Source organism: Copadichromis virginalis, linkage group LG4, assembly GCF_057382275.1.
Source record: "Copadichromis virginalis isolate Kocher_CV1m ecotype Utaka linkage group LG4, C_Virginalis_male_GT1.1, whole genome shotgun sequence".
NCBI classification, from domain to species: Eukaryota; Metazoa; Chordata; class Actinopteri; order Cichliformes; family Cichlidae; genus Copadichromis; species Copadichromis virginalis.
This window is the reverse complement of record NC_140621.1, coordinates 2,070,673-2,097,832: the sequence shown is the minus strand read 5'-3', so window position 1 is coordinate 2,097,832 and position 27,160 is coordinate 2,070,673. Positions and strand designations below refer to the sequence as shown.

General features: G+C 41.4%; 1 protein-coding gene across 1 annotated transcript; it reads left to right on the top strand.

The window, feature by feature from the left end:
- LOC146710518 (protein NLRC3-like) lies at positions 1-27,160 on the top strand. The gene is made up of 8 exons (XM_085453090.1): positions 1-774; positions 2,124-2,202; positions 2,364-2,550; positions 2,680-4,480; positions 5,393-5,566; positions 5,840-6,013; positions 23,588-23,634; positions 23,783-27,160. The coding sequence occupies exons 1-8, from the start codon at positions 659-661 to the stop codon at positions 24,313-24,315; spliced, it is 3,111 nt and encodes a 1,036-aa protein (XP_085309216.1). The 5' UTR covers positions 1-658; the 3' UTR covers positions 24,316-27,160.

Here is a 27,160-nt window from a genome sequence, read left to right as displayed (position 1 = left end):
ACTAAATTCTTCTCATCCCTGTCAGTATCATACATGTGCTGTATAATGTGATAAATGTAGAGGTGCTGGCTGTTCTCTCACTCTGCTGTTTAGCTGTAAAGGACGCCTCCCTGCCTTTGTCTCATTCATGACCTTTAATAGTCTCTTCTAACATGCAGAGATCTGTATGATCTGTTTCATAGAGTCTAACCAGCCTGTACAGGTAACAACAACAGTCACTGCATCACTGACACACAAACGTCATCTCTGTCAATAACAACATTCATACATGGAATAAAAACACATCAGTGGATCATTGCTGGAGCTGATGTTTGTGCTCCTGGTGCAAAGGCTCTCAGTTTCCTCCTTGAAATAACATCAGTGGTGGGTCAGCGACATGCTTTCTTTCCCTCTCAGGTTTAAATATCTGGGACTCTCCACCGTTTGGTTTTAGAGCTGAAGAAGCTTCTCAGATGAAACGTCTTCCAGAAACTTAAAGACGTCTCTTTTCTCTCCAAGCTCCTTAGATCACATGACCTGGATGACTGAACCTACAGACATATTGACCTGGTTTCATGGTCACATGACAGGTCAGAGGTCAGCGACTGTAACTCGGTTCCTCCTGTTAATGTGAACTCACTGAGTGTTTGTGGTTTACCTCTCAGACTGACTGAAGACGATGATGGAGGAAGAGGAGGACAGAGCAGAGTCTGCAGGGTCCAGCTGTCCGTCTGTGAGGAGTGACCGGTCCAAAGGTCTAAATCCAGAGTTCAGTGGTGAACCTGGAGCAACGAGGTCAGAGAGCTGAACTCACTGAGTAACAGAAATAATTCTGCACTGACATTATAATCAGTGTTGACTCTGGTTGATTGTCTGACTGTGTTTGTGAGCTGAGAGGAAATGAAAATGAGTTTGTAACAAAAATCAGTTTTGTCCAGTTTTCCTGTAAAAAGCTGAACTCTAATCTAAGAGGATGTTACTGACAGGAAACAGCTGCATTATCTGCAGTCTGTGTGATCACAGCTGCTTCAATCATGTTTGTGTCTGCAGAGGTCAGAGGTCACAGTCTGCAGGGTCCAGCTGTCCGTCTGTGAGGAGTGACTGGTCCAAAGATCCACCTCCACTCTTCAGTGGTGAACCTGGAGCAACGAGGTCAGAGAGCTGTGATGACTCCTTTACATGTTTGTGTTTCCTGGATAAATATGACCTGAAACATCCTCAGATTGTTACAAAGATTCATTAAAAAGAAAACAATGAAAGAGAAAAGATCCAAATGTTCGACTTGGTCATTTGCTGTTTGAGGACAGTGATGCTCATATCTGTGGGGAAAGTGTGACCTGAGTGGGTTCATGTTTGTCTTTAAAGAACAGAGCTGCTCTGATTCTCTTTGTGTCTGATCTGTTAAACAGTCTGAGAGGTCACACAGAGACCCAGCAGCTAAAGCCTGGATCATACTGGCTGCTGTTACTCCATCAGGACAACACTGAACCACAGTGGTGTGGATGTAGTGGATAAATCCCACCATACTGATGCTCAGAGTTAACCACAGGGAACAAAACCAGATGTTACCGTCAGATTGTGACCTTTGGAGTGGACGATGCAGATTTCAATAGAGAATAAATGTTGTTGTTTTTCAGCTGTGAAGAAAGAATCTAATTTTCTGAACTTAAGAATTTATGATGCTGGAAACAACATGGAGACTATAACACAACATTTCCACTGTGTTCATAGAATGAATGTAAAACTGTCAGACATTCATTAAATATGCAAAATGTCTACAGAAGCATCAGAGGGTCAGACGTGAAGCACTCAGTGATTTTGATCAAATGACTCATCAGTTATTGATCTGTACTACACTGATCTACCACGTTAGTAAAGCTGGTGTTCTGGTGGTGGAGGGAGACTCGGATCATGTTCTGGTTTTGGAGCAGTGATCTGCTGATGGTTCAGTTTGATGAGCTTCTTCAAAATCATCCCTGACATCACCACTGAAAGGACGTCCATGAAAACAGACTGAAAATTACTGATATGTTCACAATCTGAGAGTTTAAAACTTGACAGACTTGATTCAGATGAAGTTATTTGAGCAGAAACTCCTGGATCTTTATCCTGTGTTGATCTAATCCTTCATGGTTCCTCCACAGAGTGGAGCAGCAGAGCTCAGAGGTTCCCAGTGGTCAGTCTGCCCAGCAGCATCAAACACAGCTGGACTCCATATTTATGGTCTGTACATGTACAACAACTACTGTTACATCTGTTCTGTTCACAGTCATCTCCATGCTGCTCTTTGTAGACCAGTGGATCGTCAGTGTGTCCAACATGGATCTGATGTTTGGCTCCATGATTTCAGTCTGATTGGCTCATTCATAAATATTCTGTTCCAGCTGCTGGAGGACAACATCATCACTTTTGTGAAGAACGAGCTGAAGAAGATCCAGAAGGTTCTGAGTCCAGATTACCCAGAATGCTTAGAGAGTCAGAGGAGCAGCAGCAGAGAGGCGTTTGTGAAGATCACAGTGGACTTCCTGAGGAGAATGAAGCAGGAGGAGCTGGCTGACCGTCTGCAGAGACGTAAGAGGATTTATCTAAAGATTTAAGCTGCTGGATAAATGAGACATTTTCCAGAGATGGAAGATGGAGCAACATGTTTTAAAGATTAGTTCTTTTTGGAATTGAGTGTTTATTTTTCTTCTCATTCAGAACTTCAAGCTGCAGTTTGTCATCGTAACCTTAAATCCACCCTGAAGAAGAAGTTCCAGTGTGTGTTTGAGGGCATCGCTAAAGCAGGAAACCCAACCCTCCTGAATCAGATCTACACAGAGCTCTACATCACAGAGGGAGGGACTGCAGAGGTCAATGATGAACATGAGGTCAGACAGATTGAAACAGCATCCAGGAAACCAGACAGACCAGAAACAACCATCAGACAAGAAGACATCTTTAAAGCCTCACCTGGAAGAGATGAACCAATCAGAACAGTGCTGACAAAGGGAGTGGCTGGCATTGGGAAAACAGTCTTAACACAGAAATACAGCCTGGACTGGGCTGAAGACAAAGCCAACCAGGACATCCAGTTCATATTTCCATTCACTTTCAGAGAGCTGAATGTGCTGAAAGAGGAAAAGTTCAGCTTGGTGGGACTTGTTCATCACTTCTTTACTGAAACCAAAGAAGCAGGAATCTGCAGCTTTGAAGACTTCCAGGTTGTGTTCATCTTTGATGGTCTGGATGAGTGTCGACTTCCTCTGGACTTCCACAAAACTACAATCCTAACTGACCCTAGAAAGTCCACCTCAGTGGATGTGCTGCTGATAAACCTCATCAGGGGGAAACTGCTTCCCTCTGCTCGCCTCTGGATAACCACACGACCTGCAGCAGCCAATCAGATCCCTCCTGACTGTGTTGGCATGGTGACAGAGGTCAGAGGGTTCACTGACCCACAGAAGGAGGAGTACTTCAGGAAGAGATTCAGAGATGAGGAGCAGGCCAGCAGGATCATCTCCCACATCAAGACATCACGAAGCCTCCACATCATGTGTCACATCCCAGTCTTCTGCTGGATCACTGCTACAGTTCTGGAGGATGTGCTGGAAACCAGAGAGGGAGGACAGCTGCCCAAGACCCTGACTGAGATGTACATCCACTTCCTGGTGGTTCAGGCCAAAGTGAAGAAGGTCAAGTATGATGGAGGAGCTGAGACAGATCCACACTGGAGTCCAGAGAGCAGGAAGATGATGGAGTCTCTGGGAAAACTGGCTTTTGATCAGCTGCAGAAAGGAAACCTGATCTTCTATGAATCAGACCTGACAGAGTGTGGCATCGATATCAGAGCAGCCTCAGTGTACTCAGGAGTGTTCACACAGATCTTTAAAGAGGAGAGAGGACTGTACCAGGACAAGGTGTTCTGCTTCATCCATCTGAGTGTTCAGGAGTTTCTGGCTGCTCTTCATGTCCATCTGACCTTCATCAACTCTGGACTCAATCTGATGGAACAACAACAAACTACGTCCAAGAAATCTAAACTATTTAACAAACTAAAACTTCAATCTCTCCACCAGAGTGCTGTGAACAAGGCCTTACAGAGTCCAAATGGACACCTGGACTTGTTCCTCCGCTTCCTCCTGGGTCTTTCACTGCAGACCAATCAGACTCTCCTACGAGGTCTGCTGACACAGACAGGAAGTAGCTCACAGACCAATCAGGAAACAGTCCAGTACATCAAGAAGAAGCTCAGTGAGAATCTGTCTGCAGAGAAAAGCATCAATCTGATCCACTGTCTGAATGAACTGGATGATCGTTCTCTAGTGGAGGAGATCCAACAGTCCCTAAGATCAGGAAGTCTCTCCACAGATGAACTGTCTCCTGCTCAGTGGTCAGCTCTGGTCTTCATCTTACTGTCATCAGAAGAAGATCTGGATGTGTTTGACCTGAAGAAATACTCTGCTTCAGAGGAGGCTCTTCTGAGGCTGCTGCCAGTGGTCAAAGCCTCCAACAAAGCTCTGTGAGTAAACATGTGATCATGTTTATTTTTAAAATGTTGATTAAAAGTGGTCATAGATTTCTTCCATGACAGATCCATGTCCTAAAACCATGAGACAGCGTAGTTGTATAGTATAAAAGAAAAAAGGAGAACTTTTGACCACAATATTGTAACTTGAATGAACTTTTGATACAGCCTTTAAACATAAAATTTATGAACAGAATCGGTGACAAAGGGCAGCCCTGGTGGAGCCCATCACCCACCGGACTTATTACTATCCAACGTATTGCCGGCTATGCCAACCAAGCTCTTGCAATGGTTGTAAAAGGATCGAATGGCCATAAAATGTTTCTCAGTTTTATTATTTTCAGTCACATCTGTTTTTGATTATTAACTGAATATTTTAAAATTCAGGCTTTTTATGTTATACAAAACATCATATTTTCTTATGATGTCTTGTATTGATTCTGAAGGAATAGTTTTCATCAGTATCGCAGATACCAGCCTGAATTTTACTTTGTATTGGATCAGAAAGGAAATCAGTGGCATCACACATCACTTACAGCAACTTCAGTACCACTCCATTTTAATAAACTGGGGGAGGTGCACCAAGATTCAGTATGAGATAAAGAATTATTTTTAACTGTAAGGTTGGAGAAATCTGTTGTTGGAAATTGGAAGAACAGGTCATCTTAAAAATCACTGCATTGTAGTTTTATTCAGGCCCCTTCAATCTGTGATCGCTGTTGCTTTGCATTGTAAATGCTACTATTACAAAAGTCACAAATATTAGTGTATGTGTGTGTTGTTGGGTAATAAACCAAAAGAACAGAATCTACCAGCACCTCACTGATTTCTGCTTAAAAACAATAAAAAAGCAATAAAGCTCTGATTTGTTTGGTTGATCTTCTCTCCCTTCCCGCTTGATTTCAGACTGAGTGGCTGTAACCTGTCAGACAGAAGCTGTGAAGCTCTGTCCTCAGTCCTGAGCTCCCAGTCCTCCCATCTGACAGAGCTGGACCTGGGTAACAACAACCTGCAGGATTCAGGAGTGAAGCTTCTGTCTGCTGGGATGAAGAGTCAATACTGCAAACTGGAAACGCTGAGGTCAGATCAAGCAATATCGATTTTTTTTTCATCAATTAACATCATTTAATCAATTTCATTTGGAAAAAATTAACAGTGTTTATGTTTTGTTTTTTTAATGAATCCATCCAAATCACACTAAACTGCCACATTTGTCTTTTGTAACATGAGGCAATAAGGATTCCAGCATGTCCTGAAACAGTGTTGAAATATTGTAAATGTAGTAGCTCCTCATGGCACCATGAATATACTTTAACACAAGTGTTTCATGTCTTCTTGTCATCCTTTCTTCAGACTGAGTGGCTGTAACCTGTCAGACAGAAGCTGTGAAGCTCTGTCCTCAGTCCTGAGCTCCCAGTCCTCCCATCTGACAGAGCTGGACCTGGGTAACAACAACCTGCAGGATTCAGGACTGAAGCTTCTATTTTCTGCAGTGGAAAGTCCAAAGTGTACACTTGGGATTCTCAGGTCAGGATTCAGTCTTTTCTGATGATGATTTAAAACCTGAGTCAGGTCGATAAATGGCTTACTCATTTACAACAGACTAGAGATGGACCGATCCGATATTACGTATCGGTATCGGTCCGATACTGACCTAAATTACTGGATCGGATATCGGAGAAAAATAAAAAATGTAATCCGATCCATTAAATATCACGAAAGCACCTCGCAAAACTTGCAACACGCCGTAACTCACCTCAGAACGTTAGCAGTCGGAGCAGTATGCATCACGTGATAGAGCAGCTGTGGCATGCCGGACCTGTGGTGGTCTGGATAGCATGTGGAGCTTCGCTAGCAACCCGGCATTTCATCTCCGACAAAGTTATCCCGAGAGAAGTAAAGCAAGTGTGTAAGTCCATCTCTGAATGTTTGTAAAGCATTCCCACGTTAAGCTTAACAAGCGACTGCCTCTCGCTCTCCGGCTGCTACTTCAATCGTGAAACTGCTTAAATGATCAGCTGATCGGCTTTTCTGTCGCGAGTCCGTCTCTCTTGTTTGTTTTTGGCCCACTTTGCACCAGAAAGAGGAAACCAGCGGCTGAACAACAGCAGAACGTTTAAGCTTGATAAGCTGTTGTTAGAATTTATTTAATATTTCTTTCTACACCAGGATCTTTTTCTACGTAGCTGACGCTGGTAACTGTGCAGGGGCGGATCTAGCAAAGTTTAGCCAGGGGGGCCGATAGGGCATGAACAGGGAAAAGGGGGCACAAAGACATACTTTTCTTTCTTATTCTCATTTAAAATGTCGAGCTTTTAATAAATAATTATCTGACACCCAAAGTTTTAATTTGATGTAAAATGAATAGAAGTCAATTACTGTATATAGTAACTATTAAGTCTAATATATACCCTAGTAAGCTATAGTACTTTTTACTTTGGGAAGGTACCATCTGTGCAGTCTGCAATTTTGTTGAAGAAAGATGTTGAATCTATTTAATATTTCTTGAAAAATAATTGATTTCTGTGCATTTTTTTCACACTGCATCAAATTAAGGTTGATTACGTCGATTAAGCATCATGAGGTGGCGCGTGAGGGGTGGTTCCTTATTTTTTATTTATTTATTTTTGTTGTTGCTGGGAGTTGGAACCCTATTAGTTAGGTTGCTTAATATTTACGCTAAGTACTCTTTAAAATACCAGAATAGGGAGGATGGTGTAGGTCTAAGTTTATTAGATTGATCAGTATTGCTGAACTATGAAATATTTTTTTTGTATACAGGTATAACAGAATAGCTTTAGTGTAGTTGTTGTTTTAAACTTGAGTATGAACTTGCAGACTTGCAAAATGCAGCAAGATATTTTAAAAAACAGTTTTGTTGATTAAAAAACACTATATCGGATTCATATCGGTATCGGCAGATATCCAAATTTATGATATCGGTATCGGTATCGGACATAAAAAAGTGGTATCGTGCCATCTCTAGTAACCAGTGCCGGGTTAGAGGTGGTATCCCCTCTGGGGACACTCACAGTCAGAAAGAGCCTGATGAAGATAAAACATGTCCTACAAAATATGTGAAGAATATGTGAACTCAGATCATCCTCTCAAGGAGGCCATTGTGATTCTGTCATACTGAAACATATTAAATAAACTTAATAGCAGGACATGAAATCATGTATTTATAACTGGTACTTTAATAGTCTAATTGTGAACTTTATAGATGAGCCCTCTGGTAGATACAGAGTAATGTCTTTTATGTTTAGGAAAAGATTTCTGGCAATTCTTATGATTATATAAGAGCAGGCCGAACATTTCTATTGGTCTAAATGCACTGAGTTGATGCCATGTGATTGGATGATTAGATGTTTGAGTTAACGACCAACAGATCAGGTGTAACCAATGAAGTGGCCAGTGAGTGCATATTTAATTTAAAATAGTGCAGAGGTAACTTCTCAAATGTGGAAACTAAATGGAAAATAAAATTAATGAATAATTTTCGAATAATAGAAATTATTAGCAGTATAAACAAAGTGAGGCGTGGCACTCTGTGAGGGACTGTGTTACAAATAGTCAAAAAGAGTTCAAGAAAGAGAAAGAAAAGGGAAAAATCATATTAAATTTTATAAATATTATGCACATAATCATGCGTATGGTGTTACAGTGGTGGAAGCTTCTATTAAAGATTGCCAAAGTCAAAGTTTCAAATTTTGGAGGTAGACCAAAAAAGCTTTTTTAGTTGAGAAGAAGAGTCTTTTGTACTCTGTATGTAAAAGTCTTTACAAGATGTTTCATTCCTTTAGCATCTTTAGAAACCAAAACCATTTCCACTTCAATTGACATTTTAGCATATTTCCCTCACATACACCGTTTAACAGGGACAGCAGTAGAAATCATGTCCCAAAATAGCATCATGCTGCAGTGTTTTTGCTGTCCACTCTCCTACTTCCAGGGGTTAAAGTGGACAACAACACCTTCAATTACTAGATAATTACATTTGACAGGTAGATTAATATGAATACTGTTGAGTGAGGACACGTAGCCTGGAGTTGCTTCCAGCTCATGGTTATGCCAGTTATTTCTGAGTAATTTTTTTTCACCAACACTGCCTGCCACTCTGGGTTCCCCCACCTGCCAAGTCTGTTTGTAATGTAACCTCTACTTACTTCCAAAAAATGCTTGAGAGCTCGTATATGTATATTTGGATATGACAGTTATCATTGCCAATCAAAATGGGAAACTGAAAGGCAGTGCCCACAAGCACTTGGTTCTATTTGTAAAGGAAAAGAAAGTGTTGGAAGTTTTTTTATATTTCTTTGTAGATCATGGCCAACGTGCTCCAGGCTAAAGAGACCAGAACCCATCTGGTTTGTGTCAGTTCACCATTCAAAAGCCAACATTCATAATGGCATTGATGCCACGTGGCACGGGCAACTTGTCACATCTTTGAAAGCATTAATGAAGCAATATTTGTTGACATGCACACAACATTTTTCGTCTTATGTTTGTTTGTTTGGTGCTGTCCTGCAAAAATGTTGTGCATGCATTGGTATGACATGAAAGAGTCTTATCAGACATTTTTTTAAAAATCTGGTATATTGTGACATGAAAAATATACTAACGGAGACCGAACTGTTGAGGAGCTTGAATTCTTTCCAAGTAAGCAATAGAGGAAAACACTTCAAGACAACAACTGATCTCTCACATGGGTGGTGTTTAAAGAGGTGACGCAAGCATGCCCTATCCCAAGTTTTTGAAACGTGGTACTGGGATCAAATTCAAAATTAGTTTATATTTTTCAAAAAACACTTTAACACATATTTTGTGTTGTGCTTGTGCTGTCTTTAAATGACCACATTCGATTTTAATTTAGATTTAAATGTCACAGAGCAACTTCTTGGGGAAGTTGGAGGGATATATTGCATACACATTTCTCTACTCAAGTAAATTTGTTTGTAGGCATGCTGTGTACTCTATGTACTTCCATGTGTGTGTGTGTGTGTGTATGCGCGTGCACATTTCCACTGAGCTGTCAGTGTTACTGGAGGCATTCAAATTGGATTTTTGCTGCTTGGCGGAGGTTTATGCAGACACTGGGGCTTTTGATTCAGTGCTCACTCACGGACAGCCATGCATGACAGACTGTTTCCTTAAGAGAGAAAGGAGGAGAGCGGCAAACAGAGGAGGGATACCAAAGATGTGTGGCGTGAGACAGTGAGAGGCCAGACAGTGAGCTAGAGGAGTAGATAAAATGTGGAAGGCATATTAGAAAGCAAGAAATGGGGGCCGAAGCCACCAAGAATGCAGGAGGAGGACAATGCCAAGTGATGGACAGAAAGAAAAAAATCTGCTACGTGATTAGTCAGAAAAGAGCGTAAATTATATTTTCAACACTTACTGAAAAATGCTTTACCCACATTTCAGGTGCTTGGAAAGGTGACTTTAAAAGAGGTGATTACTTTCAGTGCTTAAAATGAAACTTAATTGCATGTCTGAATTCATAAAATCATTTTTAAAAATCCTTCCTGGCAGTGATAATTATTTGTGACTTCTTTTTCACTCTACCATATGATTGCACTTAAGCCAGTGTCTGCAGCTCATTTAAGACTGCTGCTATTGAAAGGAAGCTTTCAGACAGCTTAAACTGGGGAAAGGAGCTTGCCGATAATGATTTCCTTAAACAACAAGCTCCTTTACAACAGCAATAAACTGGACGAGCTATAACGGAGCTATTGTGTGGATTTTTTTAATAGCAATTTAGTTAGCAACTTGTAATATGATCAACAGCATCGTGTGGAAAACACTCTCAAAATAAACTCAATATAAAGCTTTCATTTCTGTTGCAGCACACTTGTAAATATTTTGGAAAACATTGACACGGAACGATTTATGGCTGTTTGTGTTATGGTTACTGTAAAGGTAACGCTGTTGAATAAATCCACAGGTTAAAGACCTGCCAAATCAGACTTTAACTCTTTAACACAACATCTCTTTTTCTTTGGTATCTAATATTAATACAACGAACATATAGACATATAAAGATGCATACTTACATAGGGAAAGTAGTCTTCAAACATTGAAAGAAAAGACCCAACCGTGTAGTGATCAGCTGGCACCAGCCATCATATTTACATTAATTCAATGTTGTCTAAATTATTGCCATTATCAGCCTTCTGTGCTGATGAGAATATATCCTCTCATTTAGGTCATTCAGGTCGTGTCCATCATTACGGGGAAAACAACCTCTTTTTCCCCCTTTTTTGGTGGTTATGAATAACTCCTTCCATTCCTCTGGGGGGAAAGTGCCATTAGTGTGATAAATGCATTCTGTTATTACCGAAAAATGTGAGAGGTAATTACCAAAGTGTCATTCCTGTAACCTGTGTCATTAGCTTTCCTTTTTTTTGCGTGTTAGTAATGTCATCATCAGGATGGTTACCAGGATTAGAATAGCCACCAGTGTAGATATGCACATTACTGAGATGGGTGCAAGTACTCATCACACTGTGGGTTTGAGTTTGTCATGCGGCCTGGCTGGCATTTTATCTATTTATCTACTCTAATAGTAGAGTATATCTACTATTGAATAAGATTTAGACATTACATTTTGGTTTACTTGCAGAAAATTACTCAAACTCTAAAACATTATTAGAAAGCCTTGTTCCAAAGAAATAAAAGAAGAAATTCTCTAGGTCTAAAACCTTTTCCTAATGCACCTACTGTAGTGACGTGAACTTAAGAAAGATATTATTACCTTTACAGCACGGTTTACCAACCAACTACCATCTTAAGAGCTTCCAATTACCTCTCACAGCCTTTGAATCTGTCAGTGAAAAACATTGCCACTGATCTTATTATATGACGCCAGGAATTTCCAAGATATGCGGTCACAATTTTGCCTCTATTTATGCAGTTTTTCCCATTTATCAAAAATTAAACTTTAAAGTGCTCCTATGTGGAGTGGGTGACTCAGGCTTTAAATTACTAATAATTACTATCAGATTAGATACGCATTTACAGCAGTATCAATACCAGTGGCACTGTGCCTCTTTAACCTGACACATAATGTTACTCAGTTCTACTACTACTAATTACCCAAAAGCAGCATTAGCTCTATGTTATAAATAGCACAGTTATTAAATACAAACACAGTTATTTGGACAGCATGGTGGAATGGTGGTTAGCACTGTTGCCTCACAGCAAGAAGGTCCTAAGTTCCTGAATTCCACCATCAGGGCAGGGTCTTTCTGTATGGAGTTTGCATGTTCTTCCCGTGTTTGCGTGGGTTCTCTCCGGGTAATCCAGCTTCCTCCCACAGTCCAAAGACATGAGGTTAGTGGGGACAGGTCAACTGGAAACTCTAAAGTGCCCGTAGATGTGAATGGTTGTCTGTGTTAGCCCTGTGACTGCGACCTGTCCAGGGTGTACCCTGCTTCTCACAGTCCCAGATTGGAGCAGGCTGCCTTACCAACTCTATTTGGTCAGCAATGAACTTAGGGTGCCAAGTCACCATAGGTGCAGGACTACCTGAGGCAACCTGAAAATCTTTTTACATATATATATATATATATATATATATATATATATATATATATATATATATATATATATATATATATATATATATATATATATATATATATATATATATATATATATATATATATATACATATATGTATATATATATGTATATATATACATATATATATATATACATATATATATATATATATATGTATATATATATATATATATGTATATATATACATATATGTATATATATATATATATATATATATATATATATATATATATATATATATATATATATATATATATATATATATATATATACACATATATATATATATATATATATATATATATATATATATATACATATATATATATATATATATATATATATAAAATAATGCCTTAGAATTTTTGTCATTTTTTCCCCTGTCGAATCAAAAATGGTATCGAGTATTTTTCGGGTATTATGTTTAAAATTCTAGTATCATCTCAACCCTGCTGTCAGTTAGTTAGCTCACAGTGAAATGGGCTTAAATGTTACCATAATAACAGTGATGATTTCTCACTCCCCCAAGCAAGTTTGAAAATATATAAATTTACATCTGCAGCAGTGCAAACAGAGATATTTACTTCTTGAGACAAATGGCAGCAGCAGCTTGCATGACTGCTTTATTAAAGCAAGGTAGAATTAGTGTTTTATATGCCTCATACTAGAGATGGACCGATCCGATATTACGTATCGGTATCGGTCCGATACTGACCTAAATTACTGGATCGGATATCGGAGAAAAATAAAAAATGTAATCCGATCCATTAAATATCACGAAAGCACCTCGCAAAACTTGCAACACGCCGTAACTCACCTCAGAACGTTAGCAGTCGGAGCAGTATGCATCACGTGATAGAGCAGCTGTGGCATGCAGGACCTGTGGTGGTCTGGATAGCATGTGGAGCTTCGCTAGCAACCTGGCATTTCATCTCCGACAAAGTTATCCCCGAGAGAAGTAAAGCAAGTGTGTAAGTCCATCTCTGAATGTTTGTAAAGCATTCCCACGTTAAGCTTAACAAACGATATATGGAGCGACTGCCTCTCGCTCTCTGGCTGCTACTTCAATCGTGAAACTGCTTAAATGATCAGCTGATCGGCTTTTCTGTCGCGAGTCCGCGTCTCTTGTTTGTTTTTGGCCCACTTTGCACCAGAAAGAGGAAACCAGCGGCTGAACAACAGCAGAACGTTTAAGCTTGATAAGCTGTTGTTAGAATTTATTTAATATTTCTTTCTACACCAGGATCTTTTTCTACGTAGCTGACGCTGGTAACTGTGCAGGGGCGGATCTAGCAAAGTTTAGCCAGGGGGGCCGATAGGGCATGAACAGGGAAAAGGGGGCACAAAGACAGACTTTTCTTTCTTATTCTCATTTAAAATGTCGAGCTTTTAATAAATAATTATCTGACACACAAAGTTTTAATTTGATGTAAAATGAATAGAAGTCAATTACTGTATATAGTAACTATTAAGTCTAATATATACCCTAGTAAGCTATAGTACTTTTTACTTTGGGAAGGTACCATCTGTGCAGTCTGCAATTTTGTTGAAGAAAGATGTTGAATCTATTTAATATTTCTTGAAAAATAATTGATTTCTGTGCATTTTTTTTTCACACTGCATCAAATTAAGGTTGGTTACGTCGATTAAGCATCATGAGGTGGAGCGTGAGGGGTGGTTCCCTATTTTTTATTTATTTATTTTTGTTGTTGCTGGGAGTTGGAACCCTATTAGTTAGGTTGCTTAATATTTACGCTAAGTACTCTTTAAAATACCAGAATAGGGAGGATGGTGTAGGTCTAAGTTTATTAGATTGATCAGTATTGCTGAACTATGAAATATTTTTTTTGTATACAGGTATAACAGAATAGCTTTAGTGTAGTTGTTGTTTTAAACTTGAGTATGAACTTGCAGACTTGCAAAATGCAGCAAGATATTTAAAAAACAGTTTTGTTGGTTAAAAAACACTATATCGGATTCATATCGGTATCGGCAGATATCCAAATTTATGATATCGGTATCGGTATCGGACATAAAAAAGTGGTATCGTGCCATCTCTACAACAGACATGATTTGTCAAATCACCTTATATCTAACCCAAAGGTCCTGTGTTTTACTACTTTGATTTTTTAGTAAAACACAGGACCTCTTAATATTTATCTAAGAGACCATATATAATTTTTTTCCCTGGATCATGTGTGTACCCTCCTGGTTGGAGCTCCAGCAGCCTGTATCAGTGAATGGGACTTTAAATGAAATTGCTGCCCCTGTCAGGAAGAGGTCTGAGTGACACACAAAACAGAAAATATGAGCACTGCATGTGTCTGAGGCTACTCAGATACAGACCTGAATGAGACACTAACTTTGTCTCTGAGAGATAACTTTTATTATTAAATACACTTCATTTCTCATCTGTGTAGAGAATGTAGAGTTTGACATGCTAATATTACAAAATGAAAAATCACACTGAGTCACAAAGAAATTGTTTTGGAGTATTTATGGTTCAGCTGATGAAATTGTTCAAACAAACCAGTAATTTACACCGAAACAGCACAAGTGAAACTTTTTCGAGGGACTTACACTAAGCTTGTCCTGGTACACCTGTAGAGCCCAGCTTCTATGGACCATGAGCTTAAGTTCTGTGCTGCTCTGATTTATTGCCTGTGCTGTCTTTCAGTTCAGCTTTGTCGAGTCTCTGGTAGGATTTCTTTTACATGACCTGTGTAAAAACAAAACAGGAAACACATTAAGCTGAAGTAAGATGCACAATTTGAAAAATGGGGCACAAAAAATGTTGCTGCTTTCTGGAAAGTGCGTCTAAGAAGACCCAATGGAGAAAGTGAAGAGAAAAATCAAAGATTAAGAAGAAGAAAATGGCAGAGGCAGTTTCTCTTGGACTGCCTGCAGATGGGGTGAGACTCTAGAAACAGGGATGATTGGAGAAAATGCAAAGAGGCCATAGGATAAACCAGGAGATGAATACTCTGGTGTTCTGGGGATAGTGGGAGTGAGAGGGAGAGATGCCAGTAAATGATTTCAAGGATAAATTTGAGAGAATCAGAGCTAAGAAACCAAAGCAAGTGGGGAACTACAAACATATGGACAGACTCATAATTAGGCCAAAGACACATTAAAGCAATTATTACAGGTTTAGAAACAGGGATGGATATGAAGGAGCTTAGCATGAATTTGCATTGAGGAAAGAATAGCAACGAGCATCAGAGGAAACAGTTAGGAAAACTAAAAGGATGTACTGGCAGGAATACTGCAGTACTTTAGGAAGAACTACCGTATTTCCCAGACTACAGAGCGCACCTGAATATTAGCCGCACAAGCTAAAATCAGGGGAAAATCCTGTTTTGTACATACATTAGCCGCACCTGACTAAAAGCCGCAGGTGTTTCAATGTTGACTTATCATATGTAAGAAAATATGCACAAAGCGAATTGTCAGGAAAGAGATGGCTGTTTGGAGACACACCCCTTTTATTAATATTTTGAAAAACAAGTTATGGGTACATATTTGCATAACTTTTTAGGTATATGTACAAGTAGCGGTAATTACAAGTACAAAACATGTACTGTGCTTCATAAATGAGTAACAAATGTAGTACATAACAATAACCTACAGCACACCAGAACAATAGATTCGGCCTACCTTTTAGGCTCAGGTGCAGTGACACGGCTTTAACAAGAAGAAAAGTCAGTCATTCACCACCATCTTCCTGCGCACTAAAACCACCAAAGTCCTCTCCTCCAGTGTCGGAAACAAACAGGCTCAGGGTGGCTTCGTCATCCACTCTCAGCTTCTTTCTTTCGTTGTCACTTTCAAAACCAAAGAAATCCTCGTTGTCAGTGTCAGAGTCAAACACCCTCAGAAGGGCCGTGGCGGTGTCCTCCTCTCCATCATGCAGCATTCAGCCCTTCGAAATCTGTTGGTGATCGTGGATGTTTTCACACTTTTCCACGCTGTCAGAATCCAATGGTGGAGTTGGGCATAACTTGCTTTTTGCAAGTTTATCGCCGCTCATCATCCAGGCCTCCAGCTGAACGGGTAGCGCTACTTTGAAGTTTGTTTTTCGCGCTACCTCGTACTGCACTACGTTGCCTGACGGATGGACATGTGACCAACATACCACTCTTGAACCCCGATCCTTCCGCCAGGCAACGTAGTGCCGTACAACAGCGGAACAAACAAAACAAATCCGCTCATGGACAATCCATAGAAAAGCCGCACCTGACTAAAAGCCGCAGGGCTCAAAGCTTGTGCAAAAAGTAGCGGCTTATAGCCCGACAATTACGGTACACCAGTTCAGAATGTGTGGAGTACAGTTAAGAACATGAATGCAGACAGGAAACAACAGCAGCTGTTGTAAAGTAAATTCAAACTCCTTCATTAAATGCAGCTGGTTGAGTTGAAAACAATGGAGAATGATTGTGTTACGTTGTTTATTCTCTATAGAAATGGAGCAGGAGTGCATGCAGAGCTGGACGTGGGCTGTATATACATGCGTGTATCTGTTTTGTCTGTGAGCAGAGAAAACAAAGCGCTGGAAATGTCATATTGAAATGTTAAATCAGGAAAATCCTGGAGAAGAGGATAGTTCTAATGTTCAGTTTGTAATGTTGAATTCAACACAGCTCTTAAATGCATAAAAATGACTTCACCTGACGTCAGACTGAACAATCGGATTAGCTACTGATATTGATTTAACCCGTTTAGACCTACCATAGAACCAAGTCCGCCAGAGCTTATATTATATTTTTACATGCTGTAGAGCCATTTTTGGGAGCATTTCAAGTTGCTATACATCAATACAACCATTACAGCCTAAATTTTAATAATATGTATGTATTAAGTGCATAGTAATTACATAAATTGCAAAAAAGTGCAATAAACTACAAAAAAATTGAAAATCGTTTTTGTTTTTTTAACATATATTTCTAGTTAGAGAAATTTAAGAGGCTTATCCCTCAAAACTGTAAATACAAAAAAGTTGCACAAAATAGTTTCCCACCTCAGGAAATTTATTTTGAGTGCCTTCATAGTTTTATTTTTGAAATACACCAATTTTTATATACTGCAGGAAAAACGAAAATAAATATTATACTGCAAATTTGCAAAATAACAGCATATGCATCAAAATAAACTATTTCCAGCAGAGCAATATGAGTCCTAAGCATATGTGGAAGGAAACTGTAACCTAGGACAAGCTGATGGCATAAGATGTAAATTTTTTAAAGGGTTAAAGCAAGAAAATATGGTATTAGCATTAGATGCCAATTCCTATTAACCTTAAATTAGCATTACCTGCTAATGGCAGTCTACTTAGCATTAACTCCTCACTAATGTAATGCTAATCCACATCAAATTATCTTTAGCTTTAGCATTAGCTGCTAGCTTCAGCCTACCTAGCACTAGCTGCTCACATTGTTAAAAGGGAAGAGAAAACGATATTAGCATTAGCTTGTAATAATTATTCACCCCTAATTAGAATTAGCCACTAATGGCAGCATACTTAGCATTAACTCCTCACATCGTTATAATGCAAATGATGCTAACTTGCATTAAATTAGACTGCTGTTATTAGCTAATGCTATTTAGCAGTAGCTGCTCACATTGCTATAAAGCAAAGGAAAACGATATGAGCATTAGGTTCTAATGCGTATTTGCCTTAAATTAGACGTAGGTGGGCAGCACGGTGGCACGATGGTTAGCACTGTTGCCGCACAGCAAGAAGGTCCTGAGTTCAATTCCACCATCAGGCCGGGGTCTTTCTGTGTGGAGTTTGCATGTTCTCCCCGTGTTTGCGTGGGTTCCCTCCGGGTACTCCGGCTTCCTCCCACCGTCCAAAGACATGCAGCTTGTGGGGATAGGTTAATTGGATAATCCAAATTGCCACTAGGTGTGAATGTGCGAGTGAATGTGAGTGTGAATGGTTGTCTGTCCCTGTGTGTTAGCCCTGCGACAGACTGGCGACCTGTCCAGGGTGTACCCCGCCTTTCGCCCTATGACAGCTGGGATAGGCTCCAGCGCCCCCCGCGACCCTGAAAAGGATAAGCGGAAGCGAATGGATGGATGGATGGATAGACGTAGGTGCTAATGGCGGCCTACTTAGCATTAGCAGCTCAGATGTTGTAATGCTAGGGAAAAGAGTGTTAGCATTAGCCGTTCACAATGTTATAAAGTTAAGGGAAATAGTGTTAGCATTAGCTACTCACATTGTTAAAAAGTGTTAGCATTAGTGCATAATGCTAATTCACATCAAATTAGCATTAGTTAATAACGGCAGCCTATTTAGCATTAGCAGATAATGTTGACCTTGGCCCACTGGAAAAGTTCAGAACTAAAGATTTAGGAGTGTTTCTCGATAGCTCTTTCTCGTTTGAGAAACAAATGAATTCTGTTATTAAAACCAGCTGTAAGGTTTATAGTGTTGATTGTCATTTATGCTTAGAAATATTTACTCATATATGCTTAGAGTTGTATAATCGATTGCATGATGATAGAGGTTTGATCCTCAGTAGTCTGTAAAGACTCTGTGTGCCTTCCAGAGTGCTCTGGCATGCACACACCACTTGGGGCCATGAGAGAGGTCGTACCCTCTCTTACTGATTTATGGTGTAGGACAGGGGTCTCAAACTCAATTTAGCTGGGGGCCGCTGCAGGCAGAGTCTGGGTGAGGCTGGGCCGCATTAGGTTTTCCACAAGAAAGGCATGGTTAAAAAATTCCAATCTTCTCAAATCTCTTTTTTTATTTTTTAACACAAAATATTAAAAATAAATAAACAAATTAAGAATTAATAAGAAAATCAATCAATCAGTAATACATAAATAAAACAATAATAAGATATTTTTAGTCAGTGAACTTGTGTGTTTCTTTCAGTCTTCTATATCTGCTGTATTTAGATTGAAATGTCTGTATTAACAGTTCTATAACCTTCTTCTGAACATGAATGGAACACTGTAGAAAATGAACTGTTCTTCTGAACATGGCTTCTCTTGCCTACTCCTTGCTGCTAGAGACCTGGCAGCGTTTCCTCTCGCATAGCCGAGCCAGATTTGGCCTGAGGGAGGAAGCAGTTGCGACCCTCAGTATGTCTTGAAGATGATCATCCGTAAGTCTGGACCTGTACTTGGACTTATTGAAGTTCAAAGTGGAGAAGAGCTTTTGGCACAAGTATGTGCTACCAAAAAGGCACATGGTCCGCTTGAACATTCGGGAAAGCCGAGGGAAACTAGGGCTCAATCCTCTCAAAAATTGTCCAAGCTTGTCTGCTTTTCCACTCACCTCCCTGAACTTTGCTTTGAGTTCAGAGTTGCACTGCAGCTCAATGAGCTCCATTTGAAGCACAGAAGGGGCATCTTGCACATCAAAGGAGAAGGGGTCTGCAAAAATGTGAAAGGTGGCTCTGTGTGTCTTGAAGTCAGCAAATCTGTGATCAAATTCCTCCTGTAGCCTCAAAATGACATCAACATACTCGTCAGCACTGAATGGTGTGCCTGCATCCACGAGTGCCTTGCATGCTGGGAAATGGCAAAGGTTTGTCTGAGAGAGCTGAGCTTTCCAGAGCGCCAGTTTTGTGGAGAATGCTCTCACGTTGTCATAGGCAGCACTGACAAGTTGTCCCTGGCCTTGTAACGTCTTGTTCAGTACATTAAGCTCATGTGTCATATCAACAAGAAAAGCTGAGTCCATGAGCCATTTTGGGATCAGTTAGCACAGGAACACTAACTCCATCCTTCTCCATGAAGGCTTCATTTCTGCTCTCAACTCAAAAAGTCTCTTTAATACATTTCCCCTGCTGAGCCAACGTACCTCAGTGAAGTCGAGCACATCCCCATATTCTGACTCCATTTCCTCTAAAAAAGCTCAGAACCTTCGGTGCTTTAAGCCCCTGGATCTGATTTGGTTGATGCATTTCACAACAATAGACATCACATTGTCAAACTTCAGGCATTTGCTGCAAAGGACCTGCTGATGGATGATGCAGTGCAGAGCAATGGCCTCCTCCACGCCTTCCTCTTCCAGTTTGTTTTGTGCCACCAGTCCATGTTTCCTCCCTGTCATTGATGGCGCTCCATCTGTTGTTATTCCAACAAACCTCTTCCATGGCAAACCAACATTCTCAATGGCATCACACAGCTTGTAAATATCTGCTGAGCGGTGGTCTGGCCATGCATTGGAATTACTGTGAGCAGCTCCTCCATCACTTCAAAACTGTCATCAACACCACGGACATACATTGGGAGCTGGGCAGTGTCGGTGATGTCTGTGGTCTCATCAAGAGCGACTGAGTATACACTGAAACATTTGGCTTTCTCACACAGTTGGTCATAAATGTCACTTGACAGGTCAGAAATGCGATCTGCTGCGGTGTTGGCAGAAAGGCTGATGTTGCTAAACTGACCTTTCTTTCCCGGACAGACTATATTTGCAGCCTGCAATATGCACTTTTAGACAAATGCACCTTCTGTGAATGGCTTCCCTGCTTTAGCAATCATCTCACTAACCACGTGGCTCCGACTGCTGCATTATTCTCTTTGGTTGCTTTCTTGGAGAAATCTTGCTGCCTCAGTAGATCTGTTTTAAGACTGGCAACCCGGTTCGCTCTCTCGTCTCCCTGGTATTTTGCATCCAGCTCAGCATGTCTAGTTGTGTAATGACGTTTCAAATTGTATTCCTTGTGCAGCGCAACTTTCTCTGTGCAAATAAGACAGGTCGGGGTGCCCCTGTGCTCAACAAAGAAATATTACATTGCCCACTTTTCCTGAAATTGTCGGTGCTCATCACCAACCTTTCTCTTCACCGCAGGCTTTGAAAAAGACATGTTTGGGGCTATGTGACATTTATAATTCTACTTGGTGTCACTGTCGCATTGAAGTTTCAATCAAGCGTTTAGCCGACGGACGGGGAACGTCTCAACGCGTAGAGAACGTCATTTCTGCTTCTTTTTCTTGCAACCGTAGCACGGCGATCGGCAGATAAAAAGCCGGTAGCAGTCTCCTTTGTTTTTACGCTCGATGTTCATGTCTTTCATGACGACACGAACACCGTGGCGTTTGCAGATGGTAGAAAGTGCAGGGATAGCGAGCGCAAAAAAGGCGACTGCTCACGGCGCCGGGCTGTTGTTGCAGGAGAAAGAAGCGGAAATGACACCGTGACATATAACAAATAACATCAGCTGTTTCTGATGTTAGTTGTTTTGACTGCTTTTACATTATATTGAAATATATGTAATGTTCATGTTTGCTGCAATGCAAACGCAGTGATGCAAATAAAAACATGGAGCCACAAATTACGGTGCGACCCTATAATTAGTCCGGGTTACCGGGGACTGTTGTTGCCGATGAACAGGTGTCGCTATGTGACTGCAGACTAAATTGGGCTGCATTGAGTTCATGACTTTTCTTTTATCCCGCCGCCTACGCATCACTGTGAGAGTTAATATGAGATCTCTCTCTGTGGAAAAATAACTTTAAATCCCACTGACGTGTGTATAAATCTATATACGTATAATGTCCCGCTGGGCAGCAACTTAAAAAAACAACTTTTTTTGAAGTGTTGTGAACGCAGCGCGCTGGGGCGAATGTCGGCGTTTGCCCAATAGAAAGGAGGAAGCCAGCCAGGCACAGGAAAGAAAGAAACACTCCAGGGCAACGCTGCTGGAACTTTGACTCATTGAGAAATGTTTCCCTGCTTGCATCAAGCCCGGCTGGTGTCCCCTGAGATCCATACCCCACCCTGATTGGTGGGTTAATTCAGCTCCGCCCACAACACTGTAAAGTGTCATACATTATCAAACTAACATTACATTTTCATATTAAGGTGGGGCCAAAAACTATCGTCCGGCAGGCCGCAATTGGCCCGCGGGCCGCGAGTTTGAGACCCCTGGTGTAGGAGGACACCTACTCTGTGTCTGGTTAAGTATAAGAGCCCTTTGTTAGGGGGACCGCTGGACTCTTAGCACCAGCTTTGGGGTCACAGGGTCACATCTGGAACACACACACACACACACACAGACACACACACACACAGACACACACACACACACAGACAGACACAGAGACACACACACACAGACACGCACACACACACACGCACGCACACAGACAGACACACACACAGACACAGACACACACACAGACACACACAGACAGACAGACACACACACAGACACACACACAGACAGACACACAGACACACACACAGACACACAGACACACACACACAGACAGACAGACACAGACAGACACACACAGACACAGACACACACACACACACACACACACACAGACACACACACACACAGACACAGACACACCCAGACACAGACACACACACACACAGACACAGACACACCCAGACACACACACACACACACAGACAGACAGACAGACAGACACACAGACAGACACACACAGACACAGACAGACACAGACAGACACACACAGACACAGACAGACACACACAGACACACACAGACACAGACACACACACAGACACAGACACACACACAGACACACAGACACACACACACACACACACACACAGAGACACACACACACACACACACACACACAGAGACACACACATACACACACACACAGACACACACATACACACATACACACGCACACATACACACATACACACGCACACACACACGCACAGACACACGCACACACACACACACAGACACACAGACACACACGCACACACAGACACACAGACACACACACACACACACACACACACACACACACACACACACACACACACACTATGCACAGACTGGTACTCTTTGTTCATACCTGTGTAAGACGTCATAATGAACTTGTGCATATTCATGTAAGCTCAATAAAGAGCAGTGTTACGAGGGAGCAGACGAGAGCGACTGAGGTCAAGTGAAGGAACGGCGCTGTCACAGTTCTCTCCCTCATCAATTGTCTGGTTCCAGCGGTGGGTCTGTGCTAGACGACCCATCACCAGCTTTTTCCACTGGTTACCAGTACGTGGTAGAATCCACTTCCAGATCTGGTTGTCTTTAAATCTGTGAATGGATTGGCTCCATCTTATCTCTCTTTAACAAAAGAATCCAAGTGGAGCCCTCAGGTCTGCAGATAAGCAGCTTCTGACCAGAACTAGACGTAAAAACAGAGGTGAGCTTTATCGATGGCTGCAGCCAAACTCTGGAACAGTCGCCCTTCACATCAGGTCGTCACCAACACTGGACATTTTTAAAAGCCGGTTGGAAACACATTTGTACTCTGTAGCTTTCAATCCTGACCAGTCTTTATAGTCATTACTGTGTATGTTTCCTATTTTCTCTCTACTCTGTGCAGCACTTTGGCTCAAGCTGTTTTTAAATGTGCTGATAAATAAATGTAGATTTCTTTGAATAAAACAGTGGAGCCGAGCTTTGAGCTCAGTGTGTAACAGTGTGTGTGTGAGAGCCATGTAATGTCCATGTGTGCATGCTGACTGTGCTGCTCTGACCCCCCTCCTCCTTTCAGGGTGGAGCCTGCTGGAGTCCGATGGTTGAGACCAGGTCTGAGGAAGTGTAAGTGTGTTTTTAATGGGATTCATGAAAACAAAGCAGCACACATTCAACCATCTTCATCATGTCAGGAGTCATCATCAAAGTGTCAATCAATGAACAGATGATGGATCAATAACTGCAGCTGGATTGTGTTTGTTCTCTCCATCAGATTCCTGTCAACTCACAATCGACACAAACACAGTGAACACAAACCTCCAACTGTCTGACAACAACAGGAAGGTGACATATGTGAAGGAGGTTCAGTCATATCCTGATCATCCAGACAGATTTGATGTTTATCAGCTGCTGTGTAGAAATGGTCTGACTGGTCGCTGTTACTGGGAGGTCGAGTGGAGAGGAAACGTTTATATATCAGTGAGTTACAGAAGCATCAGAAGGAAAGGAGACAGCTATGACTGTTTGTTTGGATGGAATGATCAGTCCTGGAGTCTGGTCTGCTCTGATGATGGTCCTGGTTATGTCTGGCACAATAGAATAAAAACATCCATCTCCTCCTCCTCCTCCTCTGTCTCTAACAGAGCAGCAGTGTATGTGGACTGTCCTGCTGGCACTCTGTCCTTCTACAGAGTCTCCTCTGACACTCTGATCCACCTCCACACCTTCAACACCACATTCACTCAAACTCTTTATCCTGGGTTTATGTTAGACTGGCCTCCTGGTGCCTCAGTGTCCCTGTGCTGAGTGGAGTGTAAAGAGTGTCTCCTGTTACAGAAACACTCTGACTGTTGAACAGATAGTTCAGTCTGTACATGTCTGTCTCTTTCACTCACAAACACGTTTTCAGATTCATGGATTCAATCAGTTGATGTTTGAAACTCTTCTAAATGCTTCCTTGTAAACTTCTTCCTCTTCAGTCACAAACAAACAGGAAGTGATGTCACATGTGTTCCTGTCCACACAGCAGAATGAGTCTATTGCTGACAGTGATGTACAAACAGAGTGAGCATTTCTGAGGCCCAAAATAAACTGAGTAGTTCACTGAATGAACAATGGACTGTGAGCTCAGTTCCTTCATCATTAGTATGGATTATATATGTATATGTATTATATTAGTATCATATATATCAGGTGCTGCTGCTTTCAGTCATTGTGCAAATGTGCTGTTTGTAAGCTTGTAAAGCTGCAGTCAGCTGAGACTGAAGAAGTCACCTGATCAGTGAGCAAACGTTTCTGAAAACGTCCAGATGAACAGAATCAACCTTTTGGGATCAGCCAGCAATGCAGCATCATTGTTGTTCAGCTTCAGAGGTTTGCAGGAATGAACTGATGACCAGAAACAGCTGCAAAGTCCAAGAAAATACCAGCTGGAGTTCAGCTGCATTTGAAGAAGTCAAAGAAAAGTAAGGATGGCAAAGGGCGACGTTTTCTTCCAAAGAGCTGCAAACATGGTCGACGCCTCATTAGAAGAATCATCTGGACATTTGTGAGGAACTCTAACCAAGAAAGCAACGTCACACAGATCCAACAGACAGTTTCCATGACTGCAAGTGTTGAGTGGAAAAATGCTACATTGCATTATTGCATCCTCTCACCACAGGAGGCGCTGTTGACACCACTGATTGCTGATCAGCTGTTCTCTGATGATCTGATTGATACTGTGAATAACGGGACTCACTGAACTCTGTGACACAGTGAAGATTACAGAGTTTAACTTCAACATCTGACTGACGTCACACAGACAGAAGGATGAACCAGTGAGGCACAGAACACAGTTACTGGAGATACTGGATCAGCTCCATGTGAACCTCTGATGGAGAAGCTGCTGAGCCAGAGAAACATCAGGACATGACAGCAGCTGCACTTATCTAACAACATGTAGCAGAGCTGATCTATGTTAGAGGATCTATCACAGCAGCTGAAGCCAAAGTCCAACACTGGATACCAGCTGAGCCTGTGCTGAGTGTAGTGTTACAGGAAAAGGGCAGAAACACTGGTAGCTCCCAGTGATGCTGACTGGGGCACAGAGCTGAATGATGCAGCATCAGGACACTGTTTCAGTCTGACTGACAGAGAAACCTGTAGCTGTATCTACATGTGAGGCAGAGGCCACACAAGCAGCTTTCTATGTTTCACAGTGACTGAGATCTTCAGTGGGGGTGGACATGCTCCTGTACAGACCTCTGAGGAGAACCAAGGTGCAGTCAAAGAGTCCAGTCTGTCCTCACAGATGTGAACATGTGCTTTCATCAGGTCTGCTGTCAGCTAGCAGGCTCACATCAGAATCACTGTTCCTGAAAAACACAGTCTGTGTGACATCATCAGTCAGCTGATGGTCCCAGATCTGAATGGTTTCTGTCTCTACTGAGGAAGTCAGAGAATATCACTGAGGTGTGGATCAGGTCTGAGTGAGCTGTGGAGGGACAGCTTTAAACAGTCCACAGGTCTCACGTCCTGCTCAGTCTGGTAGCAGATACCTCGTATTGTTCCAGATGTGCTGACATCAGCAGCAGCACAGCTGTGTGATACCATGAATCTCAGTTATTGATCCAACACACAGTAAATACAAAGATCAGGATTTCTGAGAGTAATCATTATGAGTCTGAACACATGATCACTGAATGTTAGTCTCCACAATAATAAGCTAACACAAGCAAACACAGCTTTCAGCTCTTATTTTGAAACTGGCTTATTTAGAGAGCTGTGATGTGAGCGTGCCTGGCTCTGAGGCACTTGGGTCAGCCTCTGTTGTTTAGAAGTGTTACAGACTGTGAATGACACAGACCTGTCAGTTTCCATGTTTGTCTGTAACACAGCTCAGGGCTCCATGCTGAACGCATCCATCCAGTGTTATTGATCCAGGACTGATACCAGCATTGGGATCAATACTACAACACACAATCACATGTGTCCACGTGATGTGTTTGACCAGCTTTATTCATTAATGATCAATCAGCTTATTTACTGCATCTGAGTCCAGCTTCATTTAAATGATCCAACCATGAAAATGACATCAGTCCTACAGAAGCACTTCATGCTAACAGGAAGTCATTGATTAAGGTGGAATAACACAGAGACACAACCACTCACAGCTAACCTGACCCCACTAACTGCATGTGTTTGGACTGTGGGAGGAAGCCGGAGTACCGGAGAGGACGCACACAAACACGGGAGAACATGAAGCACTGAAACAAAGATGGTGGATTTGACCTCAGGACCAGGCAGGGTTACGGGGGTCATGACCCCCCAATAATAGATCCAGCTACACTGAAACTGTCAATTTCATTTACTTTTCCTGTTTTAAAGCTATCAGGCTGCTTTGTGGCTCACTCAATACTAAACTAAGATACTTTCAGTGTGAATCATTTGCAGGAACACAGGCAGGATTTAAAGTGCAGAACTTTACAGTCTCTGTCTCAAAGTTGGTCTGAACATGCTAACAGCTCTTTGTTTTTTTCAGTTTTCACTGGTTTGATGTAATGAAAGAAATTTTAAAGAAGCAGACGATTGTTGTTATTTTAGTTCTATAGTTTCATAAATCGTGGTGTGGATCTAAGTCAACATTCAGAATAAATAAGATAATACAGCA